At 43.7% G+C, this 18366-nt stretch overlaps 1 protein-coding gene across 2 annotated transcripts in view; it reads left to right on the forward strand.

The window, feature by feature from the left end:
- Positions 1-27: 27 nt before the first annotated feature.
- Positions 28-18366, forward strand: part of ZNRF2 (zinc and ring finger 2) — a 77205-nt gene continuing 58866 nt past the window's right edge. The window contains exon 1 of one of the 2 annotated variants that reach the window (XM_053917721.2): positions 28-1261. In XM_053917721.2, the coding sequence (XP_053773696.1) occupies positions 796-1261 (466 nt within the window). In that variant the 5' untranslated portion in view covers positions 28-795. The remainder of the gene's footprint in view (positions 1262-18366) is intronic. The other variant, XM_053917722.2, reaches the window with a different exon arrangement.

Below are 18366 nucleotides of genomic sequence, written 5' to 3' on the forward strand. Positions count from 1 at the left end.
CATGACGGCGGAAGCCAATCCGCTGGGCGGCACGAGGGGACGAGGGCGGGGTCACCGCGCGCGACCCAAACACTAGGGCCCCGGCTCACCCTGGAGCATCGCAGCCCCTCGGCCTTCCGGTGCCAGGGCCCAACAATCTCCTCTCCTACTCGACCCCCCCACCTTCGTGGGCCAGTCTGCCCCCCGCCCCTCCTTCGCTGGGGCAGAGTGCCGGCCGTTGCCGGGAAGCGCGCGCACCTCTTCCCTCCCCTTCCTCGTCCTCCCCTCACGTGCCACTCGTTTTTCCTTTTTCTCCGTTAATAACAGCTGGGTGGCTGGGGGAGGAGGGTAGGTGGCCCCGGCGGAGTCTGGGCGGGCACCTCCCACTCACCCGCGAGCCGCCTGGGGAGCAGGAGGATGGCGGCGGTAGCAGCGGCCGCCCGGGAGGAGGCGGTGCCGAGGCCCGGGGCGCAGAGCGCGGCGGTGGTGGCAGAGAGCGGCAGCAGCCCGTCGCGGCGCAGCAGAACCGAAACCAGCGGCAGCCCCACGGCCACCTGAGCCGCCCCTCCCGCCGGAGCCAGTGAGGGGCGCCCGCCGGAGCCCGGACCTCCTTCCTGTCCGCCTCTCCACGTCTCCCGCGCCCCCAGCAGAAGAGCGCGCCGGGTGTCGACCGCCCCTCGGGGCGCCGGGCGGCGGCCCTGGACGTACGGGCTTCCCCCTGGGCCGGCTGCGGCGCCTCGGCCCTGCCCTCTAGCTCCCGCGCTCTCTCCCGCCCTCCGTGCGCTGCGCGTGGGCCCGGCCCGGGGCAGGTCGGACATGGGCGCCAAGCAGAGCGGCCCGGCCGCTGCTAACGGCCGCACCCGCGCGTATTCGGGCTCGGATTTACCTTCCAGCAGCAGCGGAGGGACCAATGGGACCGCGGGCGGCGGCGGCGGCGGCGGGGCTCGGGCCGCGGCCGCCGGAAGGTTTCCTGCTCAGGTGCCCGGGGCGCACCAGCCTAGTTCCTCGGGCGGAGCCGCGGCGGCCTCGGCCGCCCCTCGCAGCCGCTCCCTCGGCGGCGCCGTGGGGACCGTGGCGTCGGGGGCCCGGGCTGCGCAGTCCTCTTTCAGCATCCCCAACAGCAGCAGCGGCCAGTACGGCTCGCAGGACTCGGTGCACAGCAGCCCGGAGGACGGCGGTGGCGGCGGCGGCGGCAGGGACCGGCCGGCCGGAGGGGGCCCCGGCGGGCCTCGCCTGGTGATCGGCTCCTTACCAGCTCACCTCTCGCCGCACTTGTTTGGAGGTACGGCCCCCTCCCTCCCTGGCTTCCTGGCTCCCACGGGCGGCACGTGGGCCGCGGCTGCATTTATTTTTACCCTTCTCCTTTTCTCCTTCAGCCTGAGCGCCGGGGCTTGGTCGCGCTGCCCGGCTCAGTCACCCCTCCCGGGAGGAAAATCGCCACTTAACCCCCGGGGCGCCGCTGTGGCCAGACCCTAGTGTTTGTTTTTTTTTAAACGTGTGCACCCTTACCTCTGAGCGTCTCCCCAGGACAGAAAGCCCTTGTTTTCCCCGCGAGGTGAAAAGAGCAAATATTATTTTAAAACAAACTGACGCAGCAGCCCTGGTGCTTTGTGGCTTTTAGTATCAGGAAGTCAGAAGACCCGTTGCTAAATGTAGCTCTATCTTGGGACTCGAGTGAGTGGTGAGCAGTTTTTAAAGGCCAAAAGTCAGAGGGTCTCAAACAATGAGTATTTGAAGACGGAGGGAGTGATCTCCTTCGGACTGATTGTTAATATGTAACTAATTGTTAAGTCTGTGCAAATAGTCCCACCTACTATGCACATTTAATTGGATGAGTGCATTAATGGAAAGTGTATTTTTAACCTCAGTAAACTGCTACCTTAGATAATGGTTAATATGAGTCCTGCTTAATTTGCACAGCGTTTAAAAAATTGAAAACAGTTTAAGGAGAGGAACTAGTAATTATCACAACTCCTCCTACAAGGTGCAGTTGAAAGCCTAGGTGCTTTTGGAAAGCAGTGTCGACTTGAGTTCAGGAAAAGTCACTTCTGAGGAATGGAAATTTGGGGTAGCAAAATGATGCGCTTTTATGTAGAAACAGGGGAAAAGGTGCACTTGATTTGAGGAGAATGAATTTGACTTCTTCAGTTATGTTTTATAGTGATCTCTACCCTCAAAACAGTTACAGTAGATGAATCAAGACACCCTCTCTTCCAAGTCCATGGGGAAGAAAGAAGTTAAATGCGGTTAGAGATACTGCCTGAAGATTAATATTTGCATATCATTGCATATGTATCTTGTAACGTACACACGTTCACAATTGAGCACTGAGCACAGATAAAGAGCACACAACATCCCTTCCACTTCTGTGCCCCCTTTACTCAACGTTTATAAACGTGGGAAATTTGAGAGGAAGTTCAGTAATGTAATTTGTCTGTGTTGATGTTCTGTACCATCAACCTGCATGTTAGCATAAATTAAAAATGGGAATGTCATGTTTACTTTTCTCCATCTTTTTAATACTGCTTACATATTCACTTATAGAACAATTCTTTAACTACCTTATTTTCATTACTTTTTAGAAAGTCATTTTGCTATGTAAATGAAATTATTAACATTTCTTAAAATTGGGCCATTAAAAAAATCCTTGGTTTTTGAGAAAAAGAACTAGTGTTTACCTTCCTGTGATTTGATTAGAATGAACACAGTTGCAGGGGCTACAGTCGAGGCATTGAGGAATAACAAAAGACAGTTTCTTGAGAATGGGAGATCAGTGTGATAATAAAAGATAAGCTGGTTTTTAAGAAATACTTTTTGAAGTGAAAATTTACATGTAACAGTTATGGTCCTCAAAAGATGTTTAAAGTATGTGAAAAGATGTTGAAAAGCATGTTTAAAAGCTTGCTAAAGAAAGGGAAATAGACAAAGGCTTGTCAAAGTGATAGTTCTTACATCTTTAGTATATTGATTACTGTCTTTACTCTTTTTTTTTAAAGTGTTGATATTCTTTAACAATATCTATATGGGTTTATTTTCTTAAAACCCATATAGAGAACAGAGGACAAATATAGTTGACACCCATGCTATTAATTCATAGTAAATAGCAAATGAAAAGGACCTGTTGCTGGAAGTAGAGAGGGCAAGCACGCATCCCTTCTTTTACCCAAGTTCCTAGATTTGCGCACTTGTTCTTTTGTCCCTGTGGGGTGGGGGTGCTGGGCCGAGCAGCAGGGCAGCGACAGTGAGGAGCTTGGGGCAGCGCCTCTTGACCAGAGCTCTGCGGAGAACTGAATCCCGATGGCCAAGGCGTCTGTTGTGTGCAGGTCACTTTTTCTCCTCTGCCTTCGGAAGTTTAGAAGGAGTCTTGGTAAATCTGAATAATCCGTGTTCGGTGGTTCAGACGAGGAACCCCGGCTGAGAAAGGCTGGAAGAGGATCAGAGAAATTACCTGCTCAATCTCACAGTGGGAGTAGATCAAAGTGTTGGTACCTTAAATCCTCGTTGAGACAGGAAGGTAGAGTACACATGTAAGAACACATCCTTCCAGTCGCGTGTACTGTCATGAGATTTTTACTTCTATTTCAGTGGATGGTTTATTAGGGAACCTTAATAGAAGTGTGCTTCTCGCCACTTGAGATTTAGGGGCCCAGATGATGATTCGTAATTATTTTAGATATTAGACTTAACTATACTTCATTGATTTAATTTTTAGTGTGTATTACAGTATTAATGTGTTTATGCAGTTATAAATTGTACAAATGTAGCCATCTGAATAAAGAGGAAAGGAATATTTCTGAATTAGTGGAAATTTATTACTGTAATTTTGTAAAAATTATTTGGTAAGTTTGTATTAATAATATCTCCTAATAAGAAAATATGATACTAGTAAGATTCAAAATTATTCTCTTATGGGTTGTCATGTAAAGTATAGAAAAGGAAAACCTAACCCAGTACTACTTTTTTTTTTAATTTAGGAGTCTAGCAAGGTGAATTGTTACCAGTTCCCTCGCAATGAATTACCGAATTGAATGACATTTCTGTGTTGGTGTGTTTTGCTCCCTCTTGGACACACATTTTGGCTATGTGCGCTCTTACTTAATTCTCTCCAGAGAGCACCAGCGGAGTGGAGCTCACTCCAGGTATTCCAGTTTACATAAATTTCCCAGAACTGAGTTGTCGGATAGCAGAATGTAGTTATAATAATACAGGAGTTCTTAGGTGAGGTAGGGTTTTCTTGTTTTTGTTATTATCAGGCAGCTGAGTTTAACGCTATTAAAGTGAACAAAAGCCTTGTCTATCACTTTTGTTTTAAAACGGGTCTTAAGGGTAGAGTCTAATATTTAAAAGTGCAGTGGTATCTCACAGAGAATTTTCTGGGCCTTATGTCTGCATTTTTTCCACTGTCAAGTTGTTAATCATAAAAATAATTAATACGGTGGCCATGATGCAGTCTTTAATGATTCAGCAAGGATGGGGGAGGTAAATTAGACCGTAAAAGTACACCCATGAGTGGAGTGTACGTTTGGAGAAATTATGTGGGCTGAGGAAATATCCGTGAGTCTGGGAGTGAAAATGTAAAGTGAATTAATCTGGACAACTTTCTGGTGATACTGGATTGCTTTGGACCTCCTCCCGATTGGCCAGAGTTTGTTTGGGTGTGGTGTGCCCCTGAGTATTCCAGTAGGCTGGTCGTAATCCACTCCAGTGCCTCCTGTTCCTTAGGAAACATGCTTCCTTATATCGAAGGAGTGTGGGTTGTCTCTTAAAACTGAGAGTGTTAAATAAAATCTGTATTTCTAGGCAGACTTATTTTTCTACTCTTCAAGACAGATGTAGTTCTATTGTGATTGATCTCCTCCCTATTCCCAAACGTTCTTTTATTCAGTCGAAGACTTCTGTGGGGTATGGTGGAAGAAAATGACACTTCTAACCACAACTCCTCTTACCCGCCCCCCCAAAAAAGCAAGAACTCGGGTGTTGTTTCTCACTTGTAAGCCCACAGACTTTAAACACTGTAGGAGACACCTTGCATTGTATGCTCGTTAAGCTAAAGTGTGGACTCCCTCATGGAAATTTCTGCTTTGGAATATTTTGGAAGTTCTCTTGACTGCAAGGTGGACGGTGGGCTGGAGTGGTTTGTGTTGCACTGGGCATCGTCTGTGAGAGCCGCCTGACCTCAGTACTTGCGATGCTGTGCTGGCTGCTAAGCCAGTGAGAGCGCTGCTGTTTTACCAACAGGTAGTGTCTCCAGCAAGGCCTCCAGCTCCCTCCAATTTGATTGTTTTGCCTGGTAACCAGTAAGTAGGTTCTTATTTGTCTTCTGGTTACCAATACCATTAATTAGTTACCAGCTTTTTCATATTTTTATTTATCTAGTGTCTATAAGGAGAATTGCCTTAACATTATACTTACTTCTTATACAGGGTGCATGTACAGCTGAGTGTATTAGCAGATGGGTTAAAAGAGAAGTATAGGAACTGCTTTATGTAGCAAAGTACGTCCGAAATGTTTTAATTTTGTAGGTACTTGACTGGTGTTAACTAATGAATTAAGTTGGTTTTATCCTAATTTAACTGTTTAGAAATTGGGGAAAACATGCCCTTTGTGTGAACGAAAGGTTCAGAAATAACTTTAGATTCTGATTTATGTTGGTTTGTGTGCTGCTTATTAACAAATTACTACAAATTTACCTTCCTAAAATAGCACGTATTTATGATCTCACAGTCACTATGGGTCAGGAGTCTGGGAGCAGCTTACCTCGGGTAACTGGGTTGTTACCTGGAGACCCAATGGGGTTAGGGGTCCACTTTGAAGCTCGCTTCCTTCGGCAGGTTGTTGGTGAAATTCATTTCCTCATGGTTAAGCTCAGGGCAGATTGCGGCTTCAAAGCCAGCAGGGGAGGAAGCCTAGCAGCTTGGGCTGTGTTGCACTCTTCTGTAAGTCTGTGCATGTGATCACGTACAGCCCTGTGGTTAGCAGCAAGTCCCGGGTCCTGTTCACGCTCAAGACAGAAAGGTGTAAATGTCAGGAGGCAGCATCAGCGCGTGTAACTTTCAGTCTGTCTGCCGCATGGATCATAGGCTTAGGTTGACCAGCTAAACATGCAGCTATACTAACTTTAAACTCAGTTTTTGTTTACTTTGAAAAAGTAGTAATATATGTGTAATAAGTGTTGATTTAGTAAACAGCCCCTTCTGGGGCTGAGTATCCTGTTAGGAGTACAAACTTAGGGCTTCTTCCTGTTCTTTCTTACTCAGCTCTGGGTTGTGACTGTTATACACTGTAACAAGTGCTGTAATAGGACTATTAACAATGTTGTGTAGGGTGTATCTGTCTAGGGCAATCAAAGAATACTTCACAGACGAAGGTAGTATCTAAATGGTTTTGAAGCATTTAGAAGTTTTATGCAGGGAGGACACTACAGACGCAAAGCTGCACCCACAGGTGTACTACAAAGTTAAATGTGTCTGGATTGTAGGGAGCAAGGAGGAATGGTGAGAACATAAAGCTAGAAAAATAGGTTTGGACCCGTTGTTGAAGAATTTTATAGTGTTCTAAGCTGTGTAACCTAAGTTTTGAAGCAGGGTAAGTACCATGATCAGGCCAGAGGGCACCGTTACCATCGTAGTTTATGTGGGTGGTTACCTTCCTGAGGAGTGCAGGGCTCAGCCTTGGAAGCCGAATACAGCACGATTAAATTGCATCTTAGGAGGCAAGAGTGGTAGCAGGAAGATAAGCCAGGACTCTTTAGAATATAGTTGGTGGATATTTAAATTGAAGTCTTGGCCTTGGTGAGGGAGAGGAAAAGTTGAACTTGGTTGTGATTTCTCAGGTAGAATTGATAGGATCGCAAACCTGGGTGCATAGTGATGCCATTAACCAATGTTAACAGCAAAGGAAGAAAGAACAAGTTTTAGAAATCATAATGAGTTCTTCTAGGCCTGTTAAACTGAGTGGTTATAAGATTTCCACCTAGAAGCATCCATTAAGCAATAGGAAGTATAAATCTCTAATTTAGGACATTATAAAAAAATGAGAAGTTGTCAATTTGTAGATTATAAGTGAAGCCATAAAGTGGGTAAGATTACTAAGGGATGGATATAAATTGAGGAGGAGCAAGCATAGAATTCTGGGGAGCAAGAACTTTAAGAGACAGGCAGACTAGGAGGCCAGCACAGTTGGAATGGAAGCACAAAGAAAACAATTTGTTCAAAATATTGTGTATTATAAAAATGTATGTTTATTAGAGAAAATTAAAATACAAAAAAAAAGCACACATAAGTAATTGGCAATCACTTGTAATCTGAGCACCAGAAATAGCCAGAATAAAATGTTGATGTCTGTTTTATGTATAAATGTGGATATACAGGGTGAGGCAACGGTAGGTTTACTGTTGTTCATATGGAAAAGTACAATAACTAATAAATAATAACACACGAATGAACTGTTTATGCCCTCATAAACTGTAAAGTATAAACCTGCTTTTACCCTACCTTGTATGTATAATTTTTCACACACACACATTTGTTTTAGGTGGAAAATTTGGGGCATTCCTTCTGTACATCCTTTTGATTTTACACATTTTTGATGTTCTGATATAAGATTTTAAAGCTGCAGGTTTTCCTCCAAAATTGCATTAGCTAAATTCCACAAATTTTGAAGTTGTTTTTGTTAGCATTCAGTTAGATACATCTCTTGATTTCTTTGATCCATGGGTTACATATTCCTTGATAACATGCTCTTTCCACTTCATCAGTTTCTTCTATCATACTACATGTTTCTATAACATGATATTTAAGATGACTTCACAGCATTGCGGAAGTCACTCAGCACGTGTTTACCGAGAACCACTTGGCTGAGCCCTGTCGGGGACCCCCCCGCCCCCGCTTTTGCAGCAGTTGCATTTCGAGTGCCTCCTGTCAGTCACTCTGTTCAGTGCTCTGAGGTTTGACAGTAAAGGGCTCCAGCAGGTCAGTATCAAAGCAGGGTGAGTGCGTTCTGTCACTCGGATTTACTGTTTTGCTCGTTTTGTGTATCCTCATTTTTGTTGGGATGTGGCTTGTTTCAAAGAGCCAACTCTCGGTTTGAACAATAAATTTACTAGTTTTATTATTTTTATTTCATTCGCTCTGCTGTTATCCCCTAGTTTCTTTCTCACTTGTAAAGTTAATTTTGTTTTCTTCCCCTAGCTGCTTCATTTATTTTTTCATTTATTCTTTTAAGTGTGGTTTTGACATTTTTAGGTGGTAGGTTTACTGTTCTTTTTTTAATTTCTAGTGTTAACTAGAAGTATTTCATTGCGGTCAGAGAATGTTAAGACTATTTCAGTTACAAATGATGGAAACACAGCTTAAAATAGTCTTAAGGGAACAAGCAATATGTGGTCTCACAGTATTGGAAAGGATCCAAGGGTAGCTCACAGAATTGAAGGGACAGTGGGGAACCGGGGTCCCTGGAGCTGAAATTTAGCCATTGTGTGTGCGCGCAAGGCCACACCCCTGCCCGCTGCCTGATCTGGCCAGCCTCCTTGGGCTCCTTTTGCATCTTACCCAGTTTTACCCCTTCCATTGAGGATAGGCCTTTTCTGATTTGGTGGCCTGCAGGCTCACTGCTGCTTCCATCCACCTGTGATCCGAGAGGCCTCAAGGGCGTGTAGTTTGCTCCACCCCCAGCAGAGGCACTCTGATTTGCCCAGTGGAAGTCCTGTGCCTGTGCACGGGTCAGTCACTGAGGCACAGGCGATGGGATGCTCTGTGCATGCAGGCTGCTCTGTCTTAACACGGGGGAGAGCTTGGGTCTTCCAGTCAGGCTTCCTGGGTTGCGTCCTTTCATGCTGTGCAGCTGTACTCAAGTTACTTAACCTCCCTGTACCTTGTGCCTTTGTTTTCTGGTCTCTAAAATCAGGATAAGAAGAATTCTTGCTTTGTAGTATTATGAGGATTAAAGTAATTTACATAAGGTACATTATACCTGTATATTTTTAGCTAACATTTGAACCTCTATTAAAAAGGATAGATTCAAGACTCACTCCACTCCCCACCCTCCCCCTCCTCAGGAAGACTGTGTACTTTCCTCTTCTAAGTTCTCAGATTTTGCAAAAATAATACAAAGTTTTAGTTTTAGTTTTTACTATTTTTGTATCCTCTAATTCTAAGAGTCTCCCCTGAATATTTGAATTAAGCTTTTCTTTTAAATCCCTACTCAATGATGTGTTTATGGATTTTAGAGAGAGGAAGGCCAGGAGGGAGAGAGAGTGCAGTCAGGAGAGTTGCCTCCTGTACACACCCCAACTCGGCTTCGAACCCGCAACCTTTTTGATGTACAGGAGGGTACTCCAACCAAGTTACCCGACCACGGCTGAATTAAGTTTTATGGCACATTCACTGGGTTAGGCACATGGCAAAAAAACTTTGTAAATACTCACCGTTCTTCAAAATGTATTTGGTAGCAAGGTTATTGATCACCAAATTATTGTTTATTTCAATCACATATAAAAACTTACTGCCCTAGAAAGAAGTCAGTTCCTAGGGTTATAAACTTACATTATGTATCCTGCAGTGTGTTCATCCATTGCACTGTGCATTTGGGTCTTTAATTTATTTCCTGTCCCATTTTCTTTCCTCATTATTTCAGTGTTGGACTCCTAGCGAGCTCCTTTGCTTTGTCTTTTTCTTCTTTGTAAAATATCTTTGCTTTTTGTTCTTTTAGGGGGAATTTCCCCTGACCTTTTATCTTCAAGCCCTTTAGTTGATTTCTGTTTGTTTCTGTAATCTTTTTTAATTTCCAAGAGCTTTTTATTTTAAATTATGTTCTTTCAAACATTCTTTTTTTGTGTTTTCTAGGAATATTAATGATAGGTACTTATTCGTGCATAAAATTTTTTTTCTCCCTTTTGACTCAATTTCTTCCCAGTTCCTTTTTCTCATTGTTTGGTTTCAGTCATCGGTTAGGTTTTCTTCTTCAAATGTTTGGTGATCATTGGCTGGTTACTCGTACTTTAAATAAAGTAAGGCACTGAAAAAGCCGATTGGAAGCTCTCTGTGTATGTGGCAGGGTCATCTCTGTGGGCCCTTTTCTTAGGAGTATTAAATTACTGTCTATTCTCTCAATCTGGTCATATTTCCAAGAATGGCTCTTCTCCTTTTTTCACCTGGAGGACATACTTTTTTTTATACCAGGACTCTGGGGGCAGCATTAGAAGGAAGTCAAGAGTCTTATACACTCAGTATGGTCCTTTCATTTAACTGTCATGTTCAGTAGGTACTTCTGCCTTTCGATATTTCTGTTATCCCCAAGTGAACGGACCCTGCCCTCTGCAAATAGCAGTCTGACGCTGGAGTTGGGGAGGAACCGCCGCCTCCTTGCCCGAGGTCAGGGAGATCCACTGGGGAGCTCTGACTGCTTCTTACACAACCCCCAGTGACCGTTTCTGGGCTTTGGGCCTCTTTGTGCCTGTAAGTTCTTGTGCTTGGTGTAAATCGGGTTGCTTCTCTGCATTCCTACTTCTGCAATTAAAGTTACCACTCATTTATTTTCTCTATCCTGTTACAGGCTTATTCCCTTTAAAAGTGGCATTTTTAATGATTTTAGGAGAATGTTCTGAGCAGATACTGATAAATTTGATCCGGAAGTCATCTTTAAATGCAAGTCCTCTTTTTAATTGCAGAAGAAATATGAATTCATTTCTATGAAATTCAGACAACTCAGACCTGGTATATTATAAACATCTGTATGGATATGTACACATGCTTATTATTTTACAGGTATGGGGGTCAGAGGCACAAGACGGGTCTCACTGGGCTAAACTCAAGGTGTGGAAGGCTTCTGGAGGTCCGGGGGGGACTCTTTCTTTGCCTTTTCCGGGTTCTGGAGACAACCTGCATTTCTTGGCTTATTATGACGTCTCCATCTTCACAGGGAGCAACATTGGGCCCGGCCTTTCTCAAACTGCCACCTGCTGGCTTTGGCTCTCCTGCCTCACTCTTCCACATTTTTTAAGAAGCCTCGTGATTAAGTCGGGCCTACCAGATAATCTAGGATAATCTCCCTATTTTAAGAACAGTGATTAGCAACTTTAATTCTGCTTTGCCGTGCCAGCCCGCAGGGTTCCAGGGACCAGGCTGTAGACATCTGTGGAGGGCCACTCTCTGCCTCGCCTGCTGCGATGGCTCTTGGATAGTGTCTTTGTTCAAACTTTAATTAGCTATCCGCTGTTGTACCCTAAGGAATTCTTTTTTTTTTTCTTTTTATTGTTGACACTGTCAATCTAAAAGGTGGTTAAATGAGTATTTTTCAAATCTTATATGGAACAATAAAAATGAGTGGACTGGTAGAATTGAAAAAGCCAACACAAAAGGAAAAAATGCAATGATCATCTTGTGTAGTCTCGAATGACTGAAAGCAGAGTTGTCTAATTTTTATTCATAGCAAATTAAATATTAAAATTACACCTAGTAATGGGGAGAAGTTCTTCATATGTAATTGCTGGGCCCCTACAGAGTTTATGGATAAACTTCAGTTACTGGGCCCCTGCAGAGTTCATGGATAAACTTGAAGTGGTTCATAAAGCTTTTGAAATTACACACAAAATTTTGTGGTTTGTTTATTTTTCTAGAGGAATAATCCATAGTTTTCACCAGATTTTCAAAGGTGTCTAGAACCCCAAATTAATTAAGATTCATTGGTCATTGGTCTGTGAATTTTTTTTCATGTCTAATTAAATTCTTAATATTTTTGGTACAGTTCTCTGTGTTTTCTGTAGTTCTTTTAAACTTGAAATTTTGTGAGTGAAACAGACTGTGACGCTTGGCTCGAAGCTAGATGCGGCTAGTAATGAACGCGGCACATGGAGCCTGCCCCCCCACCCCCCGAGCTGGGTGATTGCCATGTTCTTGTCAATTTTTTTCAACTCTTTAAATTTTTTTCCCCCTGAGCCTTCTAACTTTATCATCGTTGGGAACTGACCTCTTTGTGGAAAGGAAGCAACTGCTTTTACCCCCTTTAAAAACTTAGGGTTAACATCATTTGTTGGAATGCACAGAACCTAAGTGTGTAGTCTGAAGGGTTTTGACCAATGCATTTGACAATATGCTGTCACCAACACTGTCAAAATAGAGAACACCCCAAAAAGTTCTCTTGTGCTCCTACCCCGTCATCCCCACCCTGTTTTAAAGATGCTGATTAATATTACCTATTTCTGTTACAAATTGGTTTTGTTTTGCCTGTTCTTGAACTTCATATAAATGGAGTCATTTAACATACACTCTTTCATGCTGAGGGTAAGTTAGAAATGGGAGATTTGGCTCAGGCTGGGTGGCTCAGTTGGTTGAGGTGTTGTCCCAATATACCAAGTTTGATCCCCGGTCAGGGTACCTACAATAATCAACCAATGAGGCAGCCCATCGGTGTTTCTCTCCCTCTCTATCTCCTTCCCTTCCCCTTTCTCTACACATAAATAAAGCCCTTCAAAACAAAACAAAACAAAGAATACCCAAAGTGTTGAACTATGTTGTAGAAGGCTCGAGTGGGTAAATATCACAAAAATAAGTTAATTTAAAAATTAACACTTCAGTTTATCCCTACTTTATGCACAGTTTAGTTTTAAATGGCGTGATTGGCAAAGCTTTGGGATGATATTACGTGTTTTAGATGATATGTCCTATGGCAAAGTGGGATGTAGTTGACTTATTTGCATGTTGTCGGTTCTCAGGAAAGGGACGAGGTTCAGAGAACTTTTGGGTTTTTAGGACCAGCATTTCCAAATGTGGGAGAAATCTCACTTTTCCAGAAAATGTAGAGAAGTGCTTGAACAGGATTTCAAAGAATTGGGAATTTATTCTATTTTTGGTTTATTCTAAGTCTTTTAAAAAATTAAGTAGACATTGGCTAGACATATAACTCACTTTCTGCCTACAGTGTGTTTTTATGAGTCCAGAAAGTATAAGTGAGTCAAAGATCATACTAGGTTTTGTGTACAACTTAAATCCAAAATAACAGCTGGGCTTCTCTCCTCCTACGCAAGAAACTCCAGCCTTATGTAGGAGGAACCAGGAATGGGAGTGCTTGACGGCTGTTTTGACGATGAGACACACTGTACCAAGTCTTGTCTGTGGGGACCCTGGTCACCTAAGATGAGAGCAGAAGAGAGGGGTCTGCTCATCTTCATAGCCTTCGCGCCTTCGCAGCTAGCCTCCTGGATTGAGAAAGGAGACTGGGATGGCAGAACCTCCGTCTGGGGATTCCGTTAATATCTATGGGGAAGAGGGCTTTACCAGACTTGTAAAAGCAGCCTGGGGCGTGATTAGCTGCATTCACTTTTGAAGTAGTAAATGTTTTTGGAAGGGTCATGGGACAGGTGAGAATTAGTTCTACTTTGAGGGAAATACAACTAACTTTATGTCCTTTGTCTTCTTCTTGGGCTTCAGTTTCCAAGCTAAAGAGTAATGAGGCTTTTTTTTTTTAAGCTGTGTCCCTGTCTTGGATTTGATTTACTCGTTCGTGTAAGCAAACCCCATTCATAACAAGCTCCAGAAGGTAACTGAATTTACTGTGTGGGAACAAATGCTTAGGCAGGCCGGCAGCCTGGGGAAGTGTCCCCTTGCGGCCGGTGTGCTCGGGGGCCTGAGGCCAGGCTTGTAGAAAGGGGCGTGCTGTTCCTGGTTCAGAGACGGATGTGGTTTTACTTTTTCAGGGCTGCGGGTGTTGTGAACTAGTTCTGTCAGATCACTCTCTGGTGTTCTGAAAACTCTTCCTGAGAGTCAGGAGCTCCGGAGGAATTCAAAAAACTTGACAGACTTCACAAAAAGTTGAGGTCTGTTGGGATCAAATAGTCTGCCACCCCACTGACATTATTTTTGCTTTTGCTATGTATTCACAAACTTGGTGTGTTAAAACTTTTTTTTTTCAACATAGTGTTACATGTAGCAAAGACTTAGAGAAAAGTATTCCTTATACTGTATGTGAAAATGTGATAGTGGACTTTAACAAGCAGAAGCAGCACAGGCTTAGGTACCCTTGTGTTTTAGCTGGCTTTAAAATGAAGCCTTGAGGAAACCTGAACTGTTCTCTCATCACAGTCTGTGGATCTGATTTTTCTTTATTGCTGTACTTATTTACTCCATCAGAAACACGCAGTGCCTGCCGCCCTGGCCGGAGTGGCTCTGAGCGCCGTCCCGCAAAGTGAGAGGTTGCAGGTTTCATTCCCGGTCAGGGCGCACCCGTGGGTGGCAAGCCCCGTCCACGGTTGCGGTGTGTGAGAGGCTCTCTCACAGGTCAGTGTTTCTTTCCCTCTCTTTCTCCCTCCTTTCCCCTCTCTGTAAAAATAAAAAAATACGCAGTACCTGTTGCAGTAGGCCAGGTAGGCTTTCTGTGTACTGGTGATGCAATGGTGAAAACACTTTGGTCCTCAAGAAGTCTGTTGGATAGATAGCTTAGAAATAAATGATTTAATATCAGAGTAGTATGGGTTTTGTTTTGGTAATTTTCTATCAAATTAGTGTACATACGAGTACGTAAATGAAAAAGACCAGGAAGTAATATGCATGCACTCAAATTTGCTTATTTCTGACTGGTAGGAACACTTCCATTTTCTTTATGTACCGCCATCTCTTTTTTATAGTAATGGCGTATAACTTTTATAAACAAAAGAATTGGTGGTGGCATCATCAGGATCACTGCCCTCACTACTCCTGTGCTGTCATTTCTCACGCTTCCAGAGCTCAGATTGATCTCGAGTCTATCTGACTCCGGTGGGGGGTGGGGGGGTTGCCCTTAGCTTTCAGGCCCCGAGGAGCAGAATCCACATCGGGAGAGCATCTCTGAGTTTCATCTTGGCCCATAAGACTCTCTTAAAAGAAGTATTCTGTAACCAAGCAAGTTTGTAACCCATTCAATTTCTACAGTAGAGAATTCTGGTTAATTCATTTTAGTTCAGAATATTCCAAATTAATTTCACAGTGACTTGACTCTTTGTTTAATTGATCTTTTGTTGATGTTCGATTCACCCCCACTTTCACAGTTGTGGTTCCGTGAGTTTGGGGTAAGGGCCGAGAATGTGCATTGCTAACCTGTTAGCAGCTGCTGTGAGGCTGCTGGTGCAGGAACCACACCTGCACGCCCTGAGTGTGCGATTTGCAGCCCCACATCACCTTGGGACGGGACCTGGTAGAGCTCGTCTGTTAAACTGTGGTGTCAGTGTTTTCCTGCTAAAGGAGGGTGTCTTAAAAGTAGGACATACTTGTGTTTTGCAATGGAAAGAGACTAGAAAGGGGGCGTCCATAACTAAATTCCCTGCAGGGCATTGTTTCCCTTCTGTCATCAGTATTTTCTGCTAGCCTGTGAGCTTCAGTTTAGTCGTCATTAGAGGGAAGCGATTAAACCGACCCCACAGGGTTATGATGGGTTAAATGATACAGGGTTTGCAAAACCTCCCAGTACAGGGCCGATGCATGCTGAAGTGTGAGAATTTCAGCCTGTGGGGTTTTGACCCCCGAGAGTGAAGGCTTCGGATGGCACAGGTGGCATGTTCGTCTTCTCAGTGGTGGTTTTCCCGTATCTTCCCCACCCAGTGTCACGGGTCAGTGGATTTTCCTTGAAGTTGCCTGGGGGAGTGGTGGTAAAGAGAAGAGGGTTATTCCTGATTTGTCCTCATAGTGAAAGTATAGCCCTTCCAGGGCATCCTAGCTCAAGGCAGAAATCTACTGCTGCTCTTCAGGGCTTTGGGTTTCCAGCCTTCTCCCATTTTCTGGCCCAAGAATGTGCAGCCTTCCCACCAGCTCGTTTTTTGTAAGTTGTTTTTTCCCAATCCTGGATTCTGAGTTGTTCCCACCAGGAGTGCTGGACTAAGCTCCAGTCGCTTGCACTCCAGTCCTGGCGCTGCGGTCCGTGCTGCTGAACTTAGTAGGCTTTGCCAGATTGCTTTGCGGGCAGAGGCAAGCTGGAGGGGTAATGTGATAGCCCTTTATGCATGTCAGATTGGCAGGAAGTAAAGTAATAACACAGCATTTCAGGTGATAGGGGTTGTAAGTGATACTGGTGTACATGTAAATCGTTCTGGTCTTTTTAGGAAACTTAATAACAGCAGATGTCAGGCAAAAACTGTCATGTCAGGGGAACACGCTGGGGGAAGTCTGTTTGCAACAAATGCAAGTGGCCGTGACGTTCATTTTTCTGTGTTGAGGACCGGGGGAAAACATGAATGGAAGTCACCAGTCTCCCGTGTGTACGGACATGTGAGCTTGGCCTTGCTCAGCTGAAGAGCAGAGTGGACGTAGACTTTCCCATAGACCTAGAAGAAATAATCGACAGAGCTGATGGATTAAAAAGTCACAACTTTCTTCCTTGCTAATCCACCAAAAGGAGGAGTACGAAAATGAGAGAGGTGGGGGGCCGGGCGAGTTAGCAAGGGGGCGCCGCGCCAGCGGTGTGCCGGAGTTGGAGTCGGCCCTTCTCGGAGCCCATCATTAACGTTCAGGATTTTGGTGACCATCATTCAAATTCAGTTATATGAACTTAAATAATTTGTATTTGAAACAAAGGCAATAAATACACAAAAACTCATCTCTTCTAGTTCTTTTATTACATCTTCCTGTTACCTGTGTTCTTGAGGTTACTGACATCCACTGTATCTTTATGGCGGAGGTAGTGTGTGGTGGTGTGCTCATTTCTTCCGTTCTGTGCTCAGGGATGACACTTGGGTGGCTGGAAATCGGACACAGACAGTTTATATCATGCAAATCAGCAAGTGCTGAAAAGTCAGGATTTGTCCTCCTCTGGAGGGCAGTTACTAAGCATCTACCAGGACACCCCTGGGTGTAACATTTTGCCGTTAGAGGGACCAATTGCCTTTCATCTCTGTAAGTGTACTTACTTACTGAAGTTTTGGGCCTTTAATCTTAGGTATAAAGCTTTTATTGTTAGGGAAATGGGGAGATACTAGTTCTACTCACATGTTTTAAAAAATATCTGAAGTTTAAAGGAAGATATGCCTTCTTTTATTCAGCTTTTACTTGTATGTTAGACTGTACTTTTGCAAGTTTGCTCTCCTAGTCTTTTAAAACATTTTTATTTAAAGGTATCCTTGAAAAGTCTTTCTTTATAACAAATAACCACACAATTTATCTTTCTTGTAAGCCATTGATTTCGTTTATTGAGTTCTTGCACCAATGAGGCATGCAGGAATAGACTCCTTTGTCCTTTTTAATGTGGATGTCATTTAATTCTTATAGCCGTAGTGTAGATGAGGTTGACCACTCACCACTAAGCAACATTACTTCCCTAGTATTTTTACTTGTGACTAGAATTTGACTTTTTGTGAGATCAAAGTGTTTTATATTTGGTGTCTTATGTTCTGGGACTTCAGGAAATCAATAACTTGGGAAATTTTTTATAAGACTTGTGATTCTTGTTACATTTATTTGTCATACATATTTTCAGCACTTACAGGAATAAGGACAAGATTGAAACATTGTGAAAATTACTCTAAGTTGCTTACTTATGAATATAGTGGCTTAAAATTTGGGGTCTGTAGTTGGGTGTTTGTGACTTTGGCCAAATCATTTAAACTCTAAACCTCTATTTCTCAAAATTAAAGTGCTGGTACCTCCCTCATGTAGTGGTTTTGAAGATTAGCTGAGATAATGTAGCACGTAGCTGATTGCTCAGCTCGTGACGTGCTCTGCAAGCGTAAACTAACATCCTTATCATAAACATAGTAAGTTCTCCTGTCTCCCTGTAAAATGGTGGGTGTGAAAGCTTGCAGGAAGTAAAAGATTACATGAAATACTCAAATTAAGGGAAGCTATTGAAACAGAGCCATGAAGAGGGAAGTCCAGGCTTCGATGGCACCTTAGGTGCAGGTGAGCAAAGTGATTCTACGAGTGGTCACCTTTCACTTGTTCAGGAGGATGGGTAGATGCCAACCGAGCGGGCAAGTAGTGAGGCCGTCTGTTTTAGCCACAGAAATGGTGAGTGGCCGCTTTGGGTGTAACTGTATTTGGATAAAAATAGGTGATTTCCCTAAGATACTGGATCAGAAAAGGATTCTTGGTTCCCTTGGTAATTTAAGTTGCATAGTGACTGTTGTCCGTTACAAAAATGACAGACTTCACTTTCTTCCCCTTCTCGAGAGTGTGCCTTTTGTTAAGAATAAGCTCTATGTCCAATAATCAGCAATAAGTAAGAGACAGAAGGAGTAAGATGGTATCAATAATCCACCTCTCATGCTGCTAGACAGTCGGCTGCCTAACCTCTTACTTTATGGTTAGTTTCCATTTTATTCTTGGTGCCTAGAGTTGATACTGTATTGCCACTTTTTATTCTTAGTATTGACTGGTTTTCCCTCTTTTCTCTACTCTGCTACCTCTATTCCTTCTGGAACCAGTAGTTTAA

The sequence above is a fragment of the Desmodus rotundus genome, unplaced genomic scaffold (genome assembly GCF_022682495.2).
Source record: "Desmodus rotundus isolate HL8 unplaced genomic scaffold, HLdesRot8A.1 manual_scaffold_159, whole genome shotgun sequence".
In the NCBI taxonomy this organism is placed as follows: domain Eukaryota; kingdom Metazoa; phylum Chordata; class Mammalia; order Chiroptera; family Phyllostomidae; genus Desmodus; species Desmodus rotundus.